At 43.9% G+C, this 18932-nt stretch overlaps 1 protein-coding gene across 1 annotated transcript in view; it reads left to right on the top strand.

Moving 5' to 3' along the window:
* The window catches only part of TANC2 (tetratricopeptide repeat, ankyrin repeat and coiled-coil containing 2), a 162303-nt gene that overhangs the window by 45797 nt on the left and 97574 nt on the right, over window positions 1-18932 (top strand). Inside the window, exon 4 of the mRNA XM_030466043.1 lies at window positions 16804-16914. Coding sequence (XP_030321903.1) covers window positions 16804-16914 — 111 coding nt within the window. The remainder of the gene's footprint in view (window positions 1-16803; window positions 16915-18932) is intronic.

Genomic DNA, 18932 nt, shown 5'->3' with positions numbered 1-18932 from the left:
TTTATCCCCAGAAAAGTTAAAATGTCCACTTTTGGTAAAAAGCCCCAGGAGCACATTACCCAGTGCCTTCAGTTTCTTTCCAGAGGAGCTGAGGTCACTTGCTAACATGGTGATATCTGGATTTTCTGTGCATGGAGACTTGGCTGGATTCAGAGGTTGATAAATATTCAGTATGGTTGCAGTTTTGACTCTGCTGAATAGTCTGGTGATTAAGAAAAAACTAAGGTCATTGTGGCTCTAAAGGGTGAAGTAATAGTAAGCATAAGTAATCAGCTCTCCCTCTCCTGCTTCTGTAACCTCCTGTTTAGCAGTGGCTGAGAAAATATTTTGGATCAGCATGTTCAGCAGCAGTTTATGCTGTTTATTAATTTATTTTTATAACAAGTGTGGCTTTAGTAGTGAGGGTAATGTGAAAAATACATCATAAAAAGAAAAGGAAGAAGGAGGAAAAATAAAAAAAAGCTGTCAGCCCAGGATAAATATATAGAAGACACCATTTTGATTTCTCTCTGGAATAAAATTAGCACTCAAAAGTTTCCATGCTTACAGCACGGAGAAACCAACCAGTTTCAAAACCATTGGGTTAAATATTCTTCTGTACATCAGAAATGGATTGTTGGTGACTCAAAGCCACAGCTGCAATGAAAGTGATGCAATTGCCCTGGATACCTTCATTCAGGCAAGCAGAGCTTTTCAGGAGGGTGCTTGTGGAGATGAATGTGTGTAAGTGCTTTCCTGAATCCATGCCAGAAAGAGCAGCCCAGTGTTAGGTTAAAAAACTGAGGGATTGGGCTGAAAGGTTCAGCTCCCAGGGCTTTTTCAGTCCTGGCAAAGGGTCAGCACAAAGCTCAGTGCTCCCCCTAACTCCTCCTCGGGAAAGATTTTCAATTTCCATGCTGTAAATGTATATGCAGGGGGCTAATTTTATTCATTGCTGTACTTGGCTATTTCTATTTTTTTCTATGGGTTGACAGATTGCAAGCTTGAGGATTCTTTTTGAGAGAGCATATGTGTGTGAGTGCCATGCACAGAGGGAGGAGAGGAGAATTTATCAAGAAATTCAGGCAATAAATCATGGTTTTCTTTGTGGCCCAGATGTGTAAGTTTGGGTTCTCAGAGGCCTCATTCCTCCTGTACCCAGAGTGAATCAGACTTGGACATCTTTGAGGACATGAGTAGTTGGGTTCATTGCAAATCCTTCCCTTGTGCTTTGGGAATGTGGGAGTTTTCCTGAAGAAGAAACTTGATGAAAATGAGTAGGAGTGTTCCTAGGTGGGGAACAATTTGTGGCATCCTCTTTCCTAAAGAAGATATGTACTCTGTAGATCTCTGAGATGGCAAGAGAGACACCCTGTGACACCAGTGACCATCCTCCTGATCCAGCCAGGCTGGGAACATCCATGGGCAGTGTCCCACCACCATCCCAGAGCATTTGTAGTGCTGGGAAATGGGAGATCTGGGGTCTTGTCATCTCCCCATCCATCTGCATCCCTGAGGAATACCCACAAGGATTCCTGCTGCTTTCTTCTGCAGCAGATATTATTGATAGTAAATCAATATTCTTGATGGGAATTGTATTTGTAGATGAAACAAGTGAAGCTCTCTCTGCTTGAAGACTCTTAATTGTTTCTGGTTTAATGGTGACAAACCCAGATTAATAATTGCAGCCCTCTGGGACTGCTGATGCTTTCAAACTACAGCAGGAACTGAGCTGGGTGTGGATGTGAGAGATGAGGAGGAGGCAGCTGCTGGATGGGGTGAGTGCTGGGGAGAAGCTGGCTGTGCAGGTGCATCTTTGTTTGGCTAAATAGAGAAATAAATGGAGAAGATTTCTAAAAGCTGACATTTCAATAACTGACCCATCTTCAGCACTGCAGTTTGGTGTTGGCTTTTGGTGGAATAGCTGGAGTTCTCTTGATTGCAGTGTCCTGGTTGGTTGAGCAGGGGCACAAAGGGAGAATTGTGAATGGTGATCGTGTAAAACTGTGTAAAACAACGTGGTTTGTGTCCTCCTGGGGCAGCATGGCACAGAAACCTTGCTCCTGTTTACAGCTTGCCACGGCAGCTGGAGGTACAAGTTGGCTTCAGCTGTGCTGCTGGATCTGGAGATGCTGTAGAGGCACTGCCAGCCTTCCTTGCCTGACAGCCACTGCTTTACAGGTGAATTTGGGGATATTGTCCTGTCTCTGGGAGGAGTGGCTGCAGCTCTGCTTGGTGGCACTGCCACTCAGGCACTCAGCCACCTGATGGTGCTGCAGTTTGGTTCATCTCAGCCTTCCTGCCAGGCACAGAGCTCACCTGCAGGGGATCCGGGGCTCTCACTGGTACCCTGCTTTTACAGAGCTGTTACCTTGTTAGCATCCTGCCATCTCCCCTCCCAGAAAAATTTAAATTCTTTCAGTTGGAAAAGTGGAAAAACACATCAAAATCCTCTTGTTTTTAGGATGTTTTGACACATTGTTCCCAGTGCAAACGGGGCTGGGATTGGTGCCCATCCTGATGGCTTCAGCCCCACCAACGAGACCCTACATCCAGCCCAGGAGAAGGGGATGCTGCAGCTTTAAAGCATCCAAGGGCTTCCAGCCTTTTAGGATAAATTGTTCCCAGAATCCATGTCACAACTCCTTATATGGGGCTCCTTCCCACCCACCCCCCTCCTCTGCGTTGCCATGACAACAGCAGCACTGCACCATTCATCAGCTCAGGTCCTGGGCTGCATCGAGAGCCCTTCGCCTTACTCCCAAACGTTCAGGGGGAGCATCAGTGAATCCTTCACTCCAGGATGCTGTGCTCTTATTATTTCCCTGCCCTTCCAGCACTTTGCTCTGACAAAAGACCAAATTAAACTGCGCCACAGAAAGAAACTGTAGAAATCCTTCATTTTTCCCCCAAAGGAGGCGTTCGATCCCCATTTGCTGCAGCGGTCGGGAAGGGAAGGCTCTTTAATGCCCAGAGACTTAAAGAAGAGAGGAAGCTGGGTGGCTGGCAGCTTGTCTGAAATCCTCTCCCAGCTGCTCCCTGGAGACAGAGAAGATGCAGAAGTGATGCTTGTTAGGGGCAGCAGGGAGAGGCTTGTTGTGCTTTTGGGATCCAGGTTTGACATCAGCAGCAGGAGGTGTCACCTGTAACATCATCCTGACGTCGGGAGCAGGAATATGGAGCTGGAGCTGAGCAGAGGTGTGGACCAGAGGAGGGTCTGTGCTCAAGTGCTGCTGCTCTTGAGGCATCTTTGCCCATGAATTTCCAGGCTGGTGAGTTCCTGCTGCATGCCAGCACGTTCCTGGGTGCTGGGGAGAGCTAACAAAGCCTTGTGAGTATTTGGGCAATTTGTCTTGCATGGACTTGAGTTTAATTTGGGTTAGGCTTCCCTCAGCCTCTAACTCTGCAGAAAATCAGTGTAGAGCAAGGGAATCTGCTGCTCCTCATTTACAAGGAAGCCAGTCGAAGGGTTTTAGTGTTGGGTATGCTGCTTGGCTGATTTTTCTTTTAGCTGTTGTTGCAATACTTTTGCATAAAGCTGGGTTTGTCTCCTGCTTGTTGGAATCTGCAGAATTTCACATGCAGAATGAAGTGTGAATGTGCAGGGCAAAAATTGCACTTCTCAGCCTTGCTAAACTAAGGCTGAGGAGTTGAAAAATACTACAGCTAGCAATTGTGTTTTGTTCTTAACAATTTAAAACAATGGAATTGAGCAAAGGTTTTTCTTTTGTATTGCAGAATAACCACAGATGAGATCTGAGTGGATTATAAAACCCCTGTGTGCTGGGGGAGAGATTTTTTTTTTTCTCATTAGAGGAAGGGGACTTTTGATTCAGTTCTAGTTGGAAAAATAGAAATCCATAGCCAAGCAGTTTCAAAGTATAATGTGAGGAAAAGCTATTCAAGTGTCTGGTGCTCATGTTGCACCTAATTTTTGAGGGGTGTTGAGCTTAAAATTCTTGGTGTCAGGACAGACTTTCATCCTTTTAAGGGATTTTTATAGCCTACTGTTTGCAGTGCACTTCCATTTCTTTTTTTTCTTGCTTTCTTTAACTGTCATCCTGCCAGCATGACATTGATCTGAAATTCGTGCTTTAAATGTAGGAGTGGAGGTTGGGCTGGAGGCTCACTCCTGCATTTCTGAGCTGCAGAGTAGTGACAAGGACTGAGTGATCTCTAAAGTGCTCTTAGATTCAGGGGCTTTCAAGATGCAGAATGGGGTTTATTTGGAGACAGAATTAATTTCCCATATGCTCTGCAATCCAGAGGTTTAACAAATTGAGAACTTGTGTTTTCTTAGAATTAGTGAATTGTTCCTTTTTATAAAAAGTGACAAACCACCCCCAAACAGGCAACATTTCAGTGTGGGTTTGGCACCTCTGTGTGGTTTTTGAGTCCTCTCTTGCCATGTGGCAAACCCTAACATCTCCATCTCCTGCTGGAGAAGGAGGCTCCTCTTCCATTCACAAAGATCTATGCTGAATAGGGTTTTTTTTTTTTGCCTGTCATGTCAGTCCTTCCTTTTGATTTTTGGGATGCTTCATCCATTATTTTTGGACTTGTGATTTGTTTTGACAGGCTTATGCTTAATTAGAAACCATTTCAGCAGAAGTAAAGCAGGTGGATGAATATGTCTGTGTGTGTACCCACATATGTACATTTATCTTGATTAAACAAACATAACTTTGTGTCAAGCTGGTAAATTTCCCACTTTGTGGGCTCTGAATCTGTTCCCAAAATGGATACAGGAAATTAGTATGTCTATCTGTAGCATTTTTTTTTTTAATTAAACCAACCCCTGTGTTCAGGGCTTTTCTTTGGAGATCTGTCAAGCTCGTGACATTTCTGTGTGAATTTCAGGATAGTTTCTATGTAACTTTTAGTTTTTAAAATGGAGGGAAGGAAAAACCTGGCTTGTCATATTTATTGGCTTTTGAAAGTCACTCTTGAAGAGTTTGAACACAGATTTTCCCAAAGGCTGCTTACAGAACAAGCTCTCTTCTCTCCTGGTTTGACACACAACTGCCTTCCATATAGATGGGTTAGAAACTCTAATAGAGATGTGCAGAAAATCCCACATGCTCTCCCTTGCTGTTTGCCATGTGAGATTGCCTGCTGGGCCTGCAGAACCTTTGCAATTTGCTCTTCTCCAGGATTTTTTTCTTCATTTTTCGTTGCATTGAAGCTGTTTAACTGCTCAGACTTGCCAAGGAGGGGGTGAGCACATCATCACAGCACTCTAGCTGGGAAAAGGTGGTAATTGCTTTTCATTTCTGATATTTCTCTACGTGCTTAGACAAAGAGGAACCCCAAAGGTTTGTGTTTAGTGCAGAGAACATCACAAAGGCAAACAAAATAGCCCTGAGCCTCCATGGCTTTCCAGAAGCACAGAGCTAGAAGTCTGTCCTTATTTCACACTGGTACTGCACAAAATGGAGCATCTGTCACGATTACACTTGTGGTGTGTGAGAATTTGAATTTATAGACATAGCTCAGAGGTTTCTATAGCAAGAGAAGGTGGTGTAGGAAGCATGCTGTGGAGTTAAATCAGGCCACTGCTCTTCCCTTGGCTACATCTTTCCTCCTCCTCCTCAAGGATGCCCTGAAAGATGTGTGGTACACACATTCCTCATGCTGCTCCCTGTGAGCAGAGGGGCCTTCACAGGACACTCTCTTTTGGAAAAAGCCCTTATTTCAACTGAGTTGCTTATCTTCTGATCCTCTCTTGCTTCTCTAACAGCAAGACAACCTGCTTTGGAACCTCTTTCTGTGTCCTGCACGACCACCCTGGCTTCTTGGGTTGGATTCCTTCTCCAGAGATTGACCATTATTTTTGCAAAAGTTTCATTTTTGAGGTGGCTTGTACCTCTAACTGTGTAGGAAACTTTGGTGAGGCTCAATAAAACTCACAGAGTTGCAGCTGAGTTTGGAGGGATGCCACATGTTGGAAGTTTGTGCAGCATTGTGATGGGGTCAGATTCTGCAGGGCTGCAGGCTGGATTTTCACCCCAGAGCCCTGGCCAGTGCCCAAAATAGACAGAAAGTTGAGAATTGAGATTGATCCATGCTCTGTACCCCTGCTTTGGAGTTTGTGACCTCTTTCCTTGCTCTGTGGTGGCTTGCCTTGAGTAGCTGTTGGTGCTGTGTAATTCCATCCCTGGATATTTCACTGATTTCACCACGGGCACATGATTTAGAGTTGCATCAAAGATATCTTTGGCCTAAGGTTGAAGCTACATTCCTATAGACCTGAATGTCTTCTGTAGGCAGAAACCATTACCAAGAGTTCTTGCACCTGCAGATACACAGCAGTATAATCCATCCATCCATCCTTCTTCTGTGCACTCCACTAAAGAACAACACATTGTTTGTTAGCAGGGTATTGATTATTCATTATTTTTCCCAAGTAGATAATGTGTTTATATGTCTCTAAATGAGCTTTCTTATTCCACCATCAGCTTTCATAAGAGCTTAAACAATCTCCTCCAAGTCCCCAGGTTGTTGAAGTGCAGCTACAGCTGAGGGTTTGATACTGCACGTGGAACTGGGCATTTCTTTCTCTCATCAAGGAAGAAACACCCTACAGCTTCATGAAATGAGGGAACAAATTAACCCACTCTGCTTTGTACCACTGCACTTGGATCAAAGGGGAAAAAAAAAGGTTAAGTCTTTGTATCCAACGTTTCTTTGGTTGCTTTGTGTTTATGAAACAAAATCTTTAGGGTCATGGCCATGCAGAGTGGTGACATTCAGCTCAGAGCTCCCTCATCACATGGGGCCCACAGGTTTGCTCCATGTCTGGGGTTTGGGATGAGCTGCCCAAGGGCCTCTTCCCTGGGGACTTTGTCCCCTGCAGATGCTGAGACTCAGCAGTTGGTGGGTTCCAACTTGACTGAAGGTTGCAGAATTCCAGGCCTGACTTCCCCAAGTGGTTTTCAAAGGGTTCCTGTTGGTGTGTCTGGGAGACTGCACTGAGCCTGATGCCTCACCACCTCCTGTCACTTTTCTTCAGCATTTTTTTTAAACACACAATTGAAACACACTTCATTATCCCCTCCCTCCCTCCCTGCCTCCTCTCCACCCCTGTTGGAAAAGATGCTTTTGCAGTAGTGATCCCAAATCAGCCTGGCTATGTAGGCAAGAGGCACGGAAATGAGAAATGAAGATTTTCTGTAATATTGGAACATTTCTGAAAGCTTTGGTGTTCTGCACACCTGTACCTGTTGCTGGGATTCCTCTGGAAAACAGATTCTTGCTGCCCACTGAATCTGAGGGCAGTTGCATAAGGAGATGAGAATGAATAACTCCACATTGTCTCCTAGCAAAGGAATCACTGCTACACAACATATGGGCTTAGTTTAATCTTGCACCATATCTGTTAAAAGTTTTTATTTGGACAGAAGGCATTTGTGCCTGGCTAAATACATTGTTGTGCTGAACCATTTCTTTCTGAGTGCTAAAAACCCAGCACTGCTCTGCAATAACCATCTCAGCACTGCACATTTGATCTGTTGATACCCACAAGGTTCTGCTCCCATATTTGCATCAAAATAACACTTAGGATGCAGCATTGAGTTGGATCTTGGCTCCAGAAATAAGAGCTTTTGCACTCTGAATGTTTCATTGCTTGATAATCATGCAGTTAGAACTCAGGTTTGTTCTGAAGCTGTAGTGCCCTTTGTTTTACAGTCAGACAGCACAAGATTTTAGCAGAGGAGAAGTATTGAGCAGCTTTTGCAGGATTGGCAGATGCTAATGGAAACCTAACATTGTTCTCTCCCAGGGCTTTAAAATTTCACCTCTTAAAAAAACAAAGGCTCTGTTTTCAGCAGGATATGTTTGTGTATCCCATTAGTTCAAGCAGAGGTGAAAGGTCTGAACTGTTGTTTGCTCTTCTACATTCTGGGTTTATTCTTTTACAACATTTCTGTGACATTTCTCCATCCATTTTATGTAGACATATTTTTTTTCCTGCATCCTGATTCCTGTCTACCCTATTTCTTTAGGAATTAAAACTTTACTTGCAGAATCTTTCAGGTCAAGACCTATTTAGACAACTTTGTGCTTTAAGTTCCTTCTGGGTTTTAATTTTCCATTTCAGAATGTCTGGTTTTCTATTTAATGTGTATGTGACACAGAGAATGATTTCTGAGTGAATTTAAGCAGCTCCTTCAACTTGAGCTTTAGTCAAAGCCTTCCCTTCCCCAGCCCAGTTGCCTCCTTTGGACCTGCTCCAGCACCTCAGTCTCCTTCCTGAGGGGCTGAGGGACCCAGAACTGGACACAGGACTCAAGCTGTGGCCTCCCCAGGGATGAGCACAGGGGCAGAATCCCTTCCCTGGACCTGCTGGCCACGCTCTTCCTGAGCCAGCCCAGGATGCCATTGGCCTTCTTGGCCACCTGGGCACACTGCTGCCTCCTCTTCAGCTTCCTGGCAATCCAGACTCCCAGGTCCCTTTCTGCCTGGCTGCTCTCCAGCCACTCTGTCCCCAGCCTGTAGCGCTGCATGGGGTGGCCAAAGTGCAGGACCCAGCACTTGTTGAAGCTCATCCCCTTGGGATCATCCCAACTCTGCAGTCTGTCCAGGTCCCTCTGCAGAGCCCTCCTGCCTTCCAGCTGATCCACACTCCCCCCAGCTTAGTGTCGTCTGCGACAGACTGATTTTTAGAATCAATTCTTTTTCTTTCTTTTTTGAAATCCATTTGGCCCTAATGGGGCTTGGTTCTTACCTGAGGCACAGAAGTGTCACCCATGGGTGTGACAGGAGCCATCCAGCACCTCTGGGCAGCCCCAGGGCTGGATGGCGCATCCTGGAGGGAGTTGTGGTCCTGTGTGTCTGTGATGGAGAGGGAAGCTCCTTGGCTTGGGACTCTCTGCAGCTTGTGGAAACTCGAATAGTGAAATTTCCACAAGGTTTTTCTCTGCCAAAATTAGAGCTAGAATACCATTTTCTCTTGTTAAACTTCACTTGTTACTTCACTTTTCCCTTGTTACACTTTTCTTTTTACCTTCTCAGTCGTGGAAGTGAGTAGGTGTGAGAAAATGGTTTTTGGAAGGAAGTCATGCCATGGGTGTGTTTGTTGCAATAAATGCTCACAGGGCTTGTTGTCTGCCATGACTGCTGCTTTTCTGGCTCAGAAGTGAGCCCTGACACTGCTGCCCCCCCAGCAAAGTTCTTTGCCCTGAAAGGACAAGGCAGGACATCTCATTGCTGTCACACCAGAGCCTCCAAGAGATTTTTGGCTCTTAAATCCCCTGACACTGAGAAATATTCTCCTGTGCAGTGCTGACAGGCAAGGGCTGCTCTGCTTTAACTGGGTTTACCCAGAGGAGCAGAATGCTCACCAGATATTGCAATTAAATCCCTGGGGCAGGTCAGGTTTCCTTGTCCTTCTTCCTCTGTAGAAGAAAAGGCTGGTGAGCAGTCAGCACATCTCCAACCAGGAGGATCTGACAGCTCATTCTCTTCTGGAAGTAAATAAAGAATTTTAAAAGCAAAGAATAAATGACTGAAAAGTAGAGGTGGTTGAATGGTGGTAATTTCCTTAAGTAAAAAAAACAAACAAAAAACCCCACCTTGTAAACATAGCACAATACACAGCATAAAACAGTTTTTCCAAGTGTTAACAAACAGGTTCAGATGATTTGGGCTCATGTCTTGCCAGATAAGCAGCTTTATTTTAAGGATCTCATCTGTGAAGCTCCTACCAGCAAATAAATATGGATCCTAAATGCACTTTCATATCAGTTGAACAATTATGCCTACATGGCACTGTAATTACAGCTCTGCCTTTATCAGCTAAACAAACTAAATTGTTTTTAGCATAGCAAAAACTGAATGACTGACAGAAATAAAACCAGCTTATCTAGCCACATCTTTTACCTTCATTCAAATGCTGTTATCAAGTCATGAATTTTATTAACTTGTCTGCTGTGTAGTCCTGGCCATAAACAAGGGAGAGTGAACAGGATCTGGCCCTGGGCATTACTTGGGCTTTGTGTGAGGGGGGTTTTACAGTTTCTCCTTTCTTATCATGGTTATAATAGCTTGCTGTGCTCTTAAGGTTATGGTGGGGAAATGTGTTAGATTTCCATTGTTACTGCTGAGGCTTGACAGAATTTTCTGGGCCTTGCACAGACTGAATCTGCAGAGAGACAGAGAGGGTGAAATCATTTTCCAGTTGGTTGCTGTGGTCCCACAGGATTCTAGGATCTACTCCTCTGGAAAAGGTTATTCTTCTTTTCTACAAAAAAACCAAACCAAACTATTTTCAGAAGCAGTAAGAGGCAAAACCTTCTTGTCACAGACTTAAAATTGAAAGAAGAATTTTTAACTTGAGACACTTTTGATAATTGCTCATTTTAACTCTCCCCTTCCCTTGCTATTTATGCCCAGCTTGCAGGACTCTCTTGCTTTTTTGTGCCCTGTTCCTCTTTCTACCTTCATTTCCTTCAATTTTCTTGTTTCAGGGCCTTATCTCCTAAACTAAACAGGTTTTCTGAAAGTTTGGGAACAAGTTTGGTGTTCCCAGACAGCACGTTGTTCTCACTACTTGCAAGCTCTGCCCTCCCCACGATGCCTGATAAGCAGTGATGAAAGGAGGCTCTAAAATTGAACTTCAAAAGCTTTTACACTCTCAAATGACAGATGGGAAAAAACCTGTTACTGTTGCATAGTGGTCTCTCTAAAACAATGGATTATTTGAAGGATGTGAACCTGTAATTTTGCTCTTGTAGTGATCTAAAAGAAAACTTTTACCTAGAAGTCTTGATTCCACGTTGCTGGGGTATGAGCACCACAGAGAAACCAATCATGGGGGCTGCAAAATTCTCTTTTTAGAGCTCTTGTCTCAGCAAAATAAAGAGGCAGTGGGGATCAGAGGTGGTCCCGAGAGCTGCATCTCTGGGTGTAATCCAGCTGTGTGGAACCTGACAGGTATTTGTTCCAGGAGCCCCATGGATCAATAGCACTGCAGCACTTGAGACGTTTCAGGATGAGGGAGACTTCCCTGGAGTTGCCTCTCTGCAGCATTACGTAGCCATTGGGCACCTTCCAGCACTTGAATCAGCTTCTGGTGGGATTAACTAAAGATGGGGAAGGGTTGATGTGCAAAGTGCCCACTTTTACCTCTCTAGACAGAACTTTCCTTAAGTTTGCTCTTTGAACTGCTGCTCGGGCTTGTCCCGTCACAGCTGAACTTGGGCAGCACCTTGGAAAAGCTTGGGTGTTTTGGGAGTTGCTTTCTCTCCATATGGAATTTCTGTGGTAGTTTTGGGCTTAGAAATGTTTCAGACAGAGTGGTGAAGAGCAAAATTCAGCTCCTCTTCAACTGAAGCAGTGAGGAGAGGTGAGGGTGCAGTAAATGCAGAGCAGATCACTCCTTCCCATCCCTTGGGATGCACTTTCCTCTCTTTAGCCTGGGATAAACCCATCATTTTTACCCCAAAATAGCAAATGTCATGAGTTCATCCTCTTCTGGCTGAAGAAGGTACAAAGCAGGGTTGAAACTCGGCTGTAATCATGAATGTAAGGCAAAGGGAGCACAAAACCAGGGAGAAGTTTGGAGATGTCTCAGCAAGTCAAGAGGGCAGGGTCTCAAGTTGTGCCAGGGGAGGTTTAGGTTGGAGATGAGAAAGAATTTCTTTCTGGAGAGGGTGATCAGGCATTGGAATGGGCTGCCCAGGGAAGTAGTGGATTCTCCGTGTCTGGAGATATTTCCAAAGAGCCTGGATGTGGCACTGAGTGCCATGGGCTGGGAACTGCAGTGGGAGTGGATCAAGGGTTGGACTTGATGATCTCTGAGGTCCCTTCCAACCCAGCCCATTCCAGGATTCGATGTTGAGCCAGGCTCCTTGGATCTGCTCAGGATCTTCCCAGAGGAGTGAGTGTGGAGAGCTCAGGGGGGTGTTGGTACTGATGGAGGCCGGGGGTCTGTGTGGGGGCAAACTGGCAGGGTTTGCATCACTACAGCTCAGGGCACTGTGATGTAGTTTTCTCTAATGCTTCTAAGGAGTTGATACCAGGAGAATCAGGTCATTAGATGTTAATAACCCTTTTCAGTGAAACATTCCTTTCAGAGCTGAAACTGAATTTAGGAGATGAAGCCTGTTAGCTAATCCAGGATAATTTGCTTTTATCAATGCCTTTTAATCTAAAGAAAACTATTTATTTATTTAAATTATAATACTAACTCATCTATAAATTACTTGACAATGAACTGGTAATGTAGAAAATGCAATGGCATTAGGAAGCTCAATAAGCTGAACTAGAGCACAGTGCTAATAAAGTGATTATTCTGAAAGAATAAACACATCCTCCTTTTTCTTTGGTTTATTTTTTATTTGGTAGCAGATTAGATGCTTGGTGTTGTTCACAAGCAGTATCAGGAATGATCCCAGGGCTCTGTGCAGATGTACAAAAGGATAATCCATCAGCAGCTCCTGGTATTTGAAGTGTTTTCTGGGTCATTTTCTGCAGTTCTCCCACACTGCTCCTTCCAGGAGCTTCAGGAATAACTTGGATGGGCATACAGGTTGGAGGAATGTTATGATTCAGGTTTCTGTTCATCAGGTGGGCACATTTACATCTCTCTTGTACATCTTAGAGCCTGGATGTGGCACTGAGTGCCATGGGCTGGGAACTGCAGTGGGAATGGATCAAGGGTTGGACTTGATGATCTCTGAGGTCCCTTCCAACCCAGCCCATTCTAGGATTCTATGATTCTAGGATCTTCAAAAAGCACTCTGCAGGCTGGCAGACGTGACAGCTTCTATTAAAACCTTTCCCTTAGTTTTATCCCTGTCCTGTTTATCTATTCTAAATACAGATTTCCTTCTGTATGCTTTTTAATTCACACCAAGCTGTAGTGTTAGCTCACCAGGGTATTTCTCTTTTCTCTTCAGGGGGAAGAAAGTGGAGCATCTCCTGTCTGAGCTGCTGAAGCAGCATTGTTGGGGCTCAGCAGGTCTTGGGGTTTCATTGTCTCTTCCATCCTGGGGCTCTTTCAGTGTAAGAAGCTGCCTCCAGGTTTACAAGCAACAGGATAACCAAAGTCTTTTAGAAGAGCAGTTTCTCTCAAACATACACTTTTCCAAAAAACACATTCTGTACAGTTCTTAAGCTATTTCATCTTCCTGGCTGCTTTGAAGATTTTACTCCTGGGTGACAGGATGGTTCTTCCAATGTCGTTGTGGATGTTAAGAAGAATTAACATGAAAACCAAGAGAGGAATAATTTGTATTTTTGTCCTCTCTGGAAGATAGACCACCTGTTGCACAAAGTGTCAGAAATGAGCCCTCTAATTAAACTTCTTGAATGCTTGCCCTGCTAATTGTTTTGCCTCATGTGGTTAGTTCCTGGCCTAGAATTAGCATTGCTTTCCTTGCACAGGAAAAGTTGCTGTCAAAGTCGAATGAGAATTTTATTTGCACTGAAAAAAAGGACTTTTCAGTTTTGCTCTGCTGGCTTGGAGACTGACCTGCAGGAACTGGTTCCCAAAATGGGCACTCTTGTTTTACAGAACTCTACCTATTGAAATGTCAGTCCCTGTTCTATATGGCATGGAGAGGTTGGGAATAGGAGTGTCCATCTGGGAATGTCCATCCAGCCCTGGCTGCTGCCAGCACCTCCTGAGCCATTGGCAACCAAGGGGTGGTAGGACCCAAGTGACAGGCTTGGGACTTCAGGCTGCTTGTAATCTGTACATTTTTCTGCAATAAATGTGCATTTTGGAGTTCTAGAAAAACAGCATTACTAACTACTGACCTCTTCACATAATTCAATATATTTTTATAGCTGGTTGTTGCAAATAGCCTTTATTCCCCTCAATATTTTTGGAAGAAATACTGTTCCCTGCTCCAAAAAATCGAGCTGTGTAACAGGAAAGGTGATTTAGCTGCTGTTTAATGTCTAGGGGCTGTCTGTTCTGTACAGAAAATCTTACTTAAATAAGAGCACTGACTGACCAAGGCAGGTATAGAATGCTTCAAAAAATATTTTCCTGCTTTTGTTGGTTTTATAGCATGTGCCAAATGCTCATCTCTTGCCTTTGATCAAAGATTTGGCTGTGCTCAGGGGAGGATGTTGAGGAGCAAGGCAAACTGTTGTCACTTTTATACAAAGATCAATGTTATCCTTTAACACTTGGCTAAAATAACCCCAAAAACCCAACATGGCCAAACCAGGTTTCTGATTGACGACATTTCCAGTTGTTATTTATTCCAGTAGAAAACTAATGCCCAAATATGAATCTGTCAGGATAATCTTCATTTGGACAGGAGTCAGGAGTGCTTAATTCTCTTACATGAAAATCCTCCTTTCATGTAATCGGGTTAGGTATGAGTTAGGAAGGCTTTTGGTCTTTTTCAGGTTCAGAATAGCTGAAATAAAAGAAATTATTGGGGTTTTTTTCCTGCTCTGCAGTTACACTGAGAAGATTGTATTGACTGAAGCCTTTTGAAGTGAGCAGCTGTCTTATAAGTCATGTTGACACAGCAGATCTTGGCTGCTGGCACCACAGGTTTAAGCCTGAAATCCTGCTTTTTAGGGACCAAACCCAGGAATACTGTAAAATGATGTATATGTGATGTAGTTGGTATTGTCAGCCCTGTCCTTACTTCCAGGGATGGGGCATCCACAACTTCCCTGGGCAGCCTGTTCTTTTCTTTGTTAAATTTCATCTTCCTCTTTGAGTTAGTAACTCAGTCTTTAGGGCAAAACCTTTTGGAGCAATCCTGTTGAATTCATCACCATCACTTGAGCTCTGAAAACCATGTTTGCTCTGGATTTCAGAATAAAATGAGCGTGGCCAAGTGTCATGTTGGATGATTTGTGCTTCTAAGGTTAGCCAGAAATGACACAGACAGACAAAATGAGCTATTTCTAAAGTATATTGTCCAGATTTCTGTTCCTGGGGCTGTGCTAAAGCATAGAAAAATAAACATATTTATTAGAACTGCAATGACAAATGAAATATTAGTAGATTGGCCTGTACAGAATTAGGATTCTACATAATCTTCATGCCATAGTAACAATAATCTCAATATTTCCATGTTTTCTTTACATCAGTACCTGGCACAGGATCATGACTGGGAAGAATGTTTTTCTCTGCTCTTGGCCAGTGTGTGCATGGGGGCTGAGGTTGTTTGGTTTGGTTTTTTTTTTAATAACTCTAACTACAGCCTTGTGGGATTTAGCATCAGGTTGTCTGTCTGAGCTGGGCTGCACATCCATGGGCTCCATGTGCTGGTGGGACAGGGGCTGATCCCAAGGGGGGGGAAAGGGCTTGGAGCTGGGGCTGCCCTTATCTCTCCCACATTCCTCTTGCCTGCCATGGCTCATGTTACACAGAGGGGAATGTGCTGGAAATACAGCTAATATTCACCTAGGATTTTCTTGTGCAGAAGGAGAGCCTCATCCATGGAATGAGGGCTCAACCATGGGATGGATCATTCAGGGAAAGAGTCAGGAGGGTGATCAGCACCTATTTTGGTACCGAGCTGGGGGGGTGTCTGATTCCTCGCTCGACCTCACAAGGACTTTCTATTAAACCCATCATACCCTGCCCTTCACCTCTTGTTTTCCCCAACCCTCTTTTGAAAATTTTGGTGGCCATTTCTGGCTAGCAAGAACCAGCAAGTGCTGTGTGGCCTTTCTGGTTCCTCCTCCTTGGAACTGTGAATCCCTTCCCAGCGGCGGCTCCTGAGGAGCAGCAGATTTATTGCTGCCTCCAAGGTCGTCGCTTTGGCCCCTGGAGCTTTTATTACAGGAGATGCACGAGAACAAACATCCCCCCACCCTTAGATCCCAAATTTAATTTGCGGGACAGAGAGCTATAAATATAAATCCTGGAAATGGAGGCTCTTTTGCTGGGGAATCCCAGAGGCAGGGAGCGTGCCGACCACCGCACGGGTGCTGGAGGGGCTGTTCAGATGAGCCTTTCCCTTCCCTTGGATGGGCAGGAGATTTTTTCACTTTGAAATGTAATGCAATAATCTGCAAATCACTTATTCTCTAGCTCTATTTCTCTGGTTTGGCAGGAATATCTGGTTAAAAACTTCTTAATCAAAGTGTTGTAGTAGTTATTTTATTAGAAACAAATGTTGCACAGACCGTGGTTCCTTTTTAGAATTCCGACTGTAAAACATGTGGAAACATCCCATTTCTTGAGCACTAGTGGTCAATGCTGCTTTGTTACAGCCAGTTTTACCTTTTCCCTGTTCCCTGTTATTTAAATTACTTGAATCTTTTCTGGATTTGCAAGGCTAAAAGTGGAGAGCTCAATTTTTAGTCTTGGACAGCATTAGTTTTCCTCTGATCTTCTGTGTTGAACACCAGCCCTGTTTGGGCAGACATTTAAAATGTTTGGAAATTGAAATTTCATGTTTGAAGGAAACAATTACTGAACAGAGAATTTGTGTATTCATTTCAGATATTTTTGGTTAAATATCTTAAGCACTGATGGGCTCAGTGTAGCTCTCTCTGTCTCAGCTTTTCTACAGCTGCTGCATCCAGGTCTCTTTGCTTCCTCTAAGGAAAAATTAATAAAGCAGGAAAAAAGGAGGTGTTAAAGAGTACCAAGGATGTGCCTCAGTACTCTCACACTTTAAAGTAAGACTGTACAGTTTGAAAGTTTTAACAAGAGCCATCTCCTCTGCAAAGAATGCAGATAATTTTTTTCTGGCCAAAAAAAAAAAAAAAAAAAAGAAAGAAAAAGGGTAACCTGATATGAGTCTGACAGTGTCGTTTAGTTAAGTGCTTCCATCTGTTGCTTGCTATTTCCCTTACTCATGACCTCTCTTTCTCTCTCCCCCTCCTTCTCTTTAGCCCCTTTGAGGAAAGCAAAGTTTGTTGAGAGCCCTCGAATCCCAGAGTCTGAGCTTGGCTCCCCAACACTTTCTTCAGCACAGAAACTGGACGTTGATGCATACTGCCCTGGTAAGCTGCATGCAAAGGCTCAGCCTTAAAAGAGGGAGAACAGGCAATTCCAGCCCAGAAGTATTTCTAAATGTAGTAGATGATTGATTGGACCATCCCCAGCTAAGTTTTATTGACATGGAGACTTTTGGCAGTATTAGTTTCTAACTGGTACCCATTTTTCTGTTTGCTTGCAAATCTGTGTGTGGCTGCTCTCCCCTCTGAGGAATTCAGAAGACCTGGAGAGTTGCTTTAGAGAAGATAAAAATAATCCAGAGGCCATACTACTTTAAATTTAATTTTTAATGCTGCTGGAATAAAACTGCATTTCAGAAAAGCCATTAAATCAACTAATGCAAAACGATGGGATCTTGGTTACCTGCATCTGAGAATATTGCTTTTTGGATTTATTTATATTTTAAAGAAATAATCTTGTAATTTATGTATCTTGTAGTAGCTGCTCTTAAAAGTATCTTGCTTGGAGGCCTCTGGTTGAAACATGAATAGAAGTGAGTTGTGTCCCTGGCTTAACCCTCTGTGGTCTGGTGCTTTGGGCAGGCAGTCCCAGAAATTCCTTGGAGCCCTGGCAGTCCTGGTGCAGGTGTGGGAATGCTGTAAAACCTTGCTAAAGCTGCATCTCACCTCCAACCTGGTACCCACATTCTTTCCAACTTGAACATGGCAGCCTGGGAAGGGCTGGAGGCTGTGGAGATGCTGGGACTGGAGCTGTCTTAAAGCAGCAGCAAGTGTTTGGGTGGATTTTTTTCTGAATTCTGCAGTTTCTTCCCTTGGCTTTCCCTAGCTGATGAACCAAAGGGACCTGTATTCAGCACAGGTCTTGAAAGAAAGGATGTCAAGAGTTTTGAAATGGCATTTAAATCTGTGACATTGCCCTCCTGAAGCTGTAGCTGCAGTAGAAAAGGTCAGATTCAGAAATGATTCTCTGAAGTCAGGAAATTGTTTCTTTCAGTGGCTGGTGAGCTTACAGAGCATTCACAATTGGAGGAATTAATTGAATGTTGTCCAAATCTTGAATGTGGGTTTTCTTTAATGTTTTCTAAAGAAAGAGTTGTCTTAGAAAAAGGAAAAAACAAAACAGTCCCTCTGCTTGGAAGTGTCTCCTTTGAGACAGCAGTTGCTGTGAGAAGTGCTCCTTCTTTTCCAGTCATCATGAATTACCATTAAAACTTTGCTGTTGCAGCTCTTTCTTCTCCTAACTAAATAGCTTCTACTGTTGTGTTTATAATTGTTAATAATGATAAATTTATATCATGATTACATCCTCTGAGAATTATAATTGAATTGTAAATTGGGCTTAAAAAGCCTGAATTCCACATCTCCATGTCTTGCAGTACCAACCTGTGTCTCTTCCCTCTGCCCCAGCTTCACTTGCCAGGGGGTTATGAAGGGCAAAATCCTGCCAGGCCCAGGAACAAGCTCTGAAAATGGGATCTGTTTTTTTTTTAAATGTCTTTTTTTGCCTTTTAATCTCCTCCTCTTGTTGCTAGTGTAACAATCTGAATGGAAGAGGGGAGTTTCCTGTTGCCTTGAAGTATTACTGAAGAAACATGAAACATCAGTAAGGAAGGAAAAGAAGCAAAAGCAAGAAACAGCTGTCAGAGAACGTGCCAGTGAACAGCACTGGCTTGGAGTAAAGGGAGAAGTTTTGCATTAGGGGTTTCAGATTGCTAAAACCTACCTGCCAAGGGAGCTGCTGGAGCCCCTCTCTCCATTGTATCCATGCATCCATATCCCAAGGTGCTGGAGCTTTCCACTGTATCCATTCACATCCCAAAGAAGCTGCTGAATCCATTTCTCTGTGCTCACTTGGCCCCCAGGACCTCATCAAGCTGGGAAGTCTGTGTGTGCCCAGCTCCTTCTGAAGAACCCAGCCAGGTTTCTGTTTGCTCCAGCAGTGGCTGGAGGAGTTGCTGGGCTGGAAAACTGGACTGAGAAAGGGAGAAAGACTGAGATGAGAAAGGGAGGTGGCTTGGGACAGATCCTTGTGTAAAGTAGAAAAGAAAGAACAAAGATCTGGG

Source organism: Calypte anna, chromosome 27 (genome assembly GCF_003957555.1).
Source record: "Calypte anna isolate BGI_N300 chromosome 27, bCalAnn1_v1.p, whole genome shotgun sequence".
NCBI lineage: Eukaryota > Metazoa > Chordata > Aves > Apodiformes > Trochilidae > Calypte > Calypte anna.
Note: the sequence above shows the minus strand (reverse complement) of the source record. Positions and strands in the feature narration are given on the sequence as shown.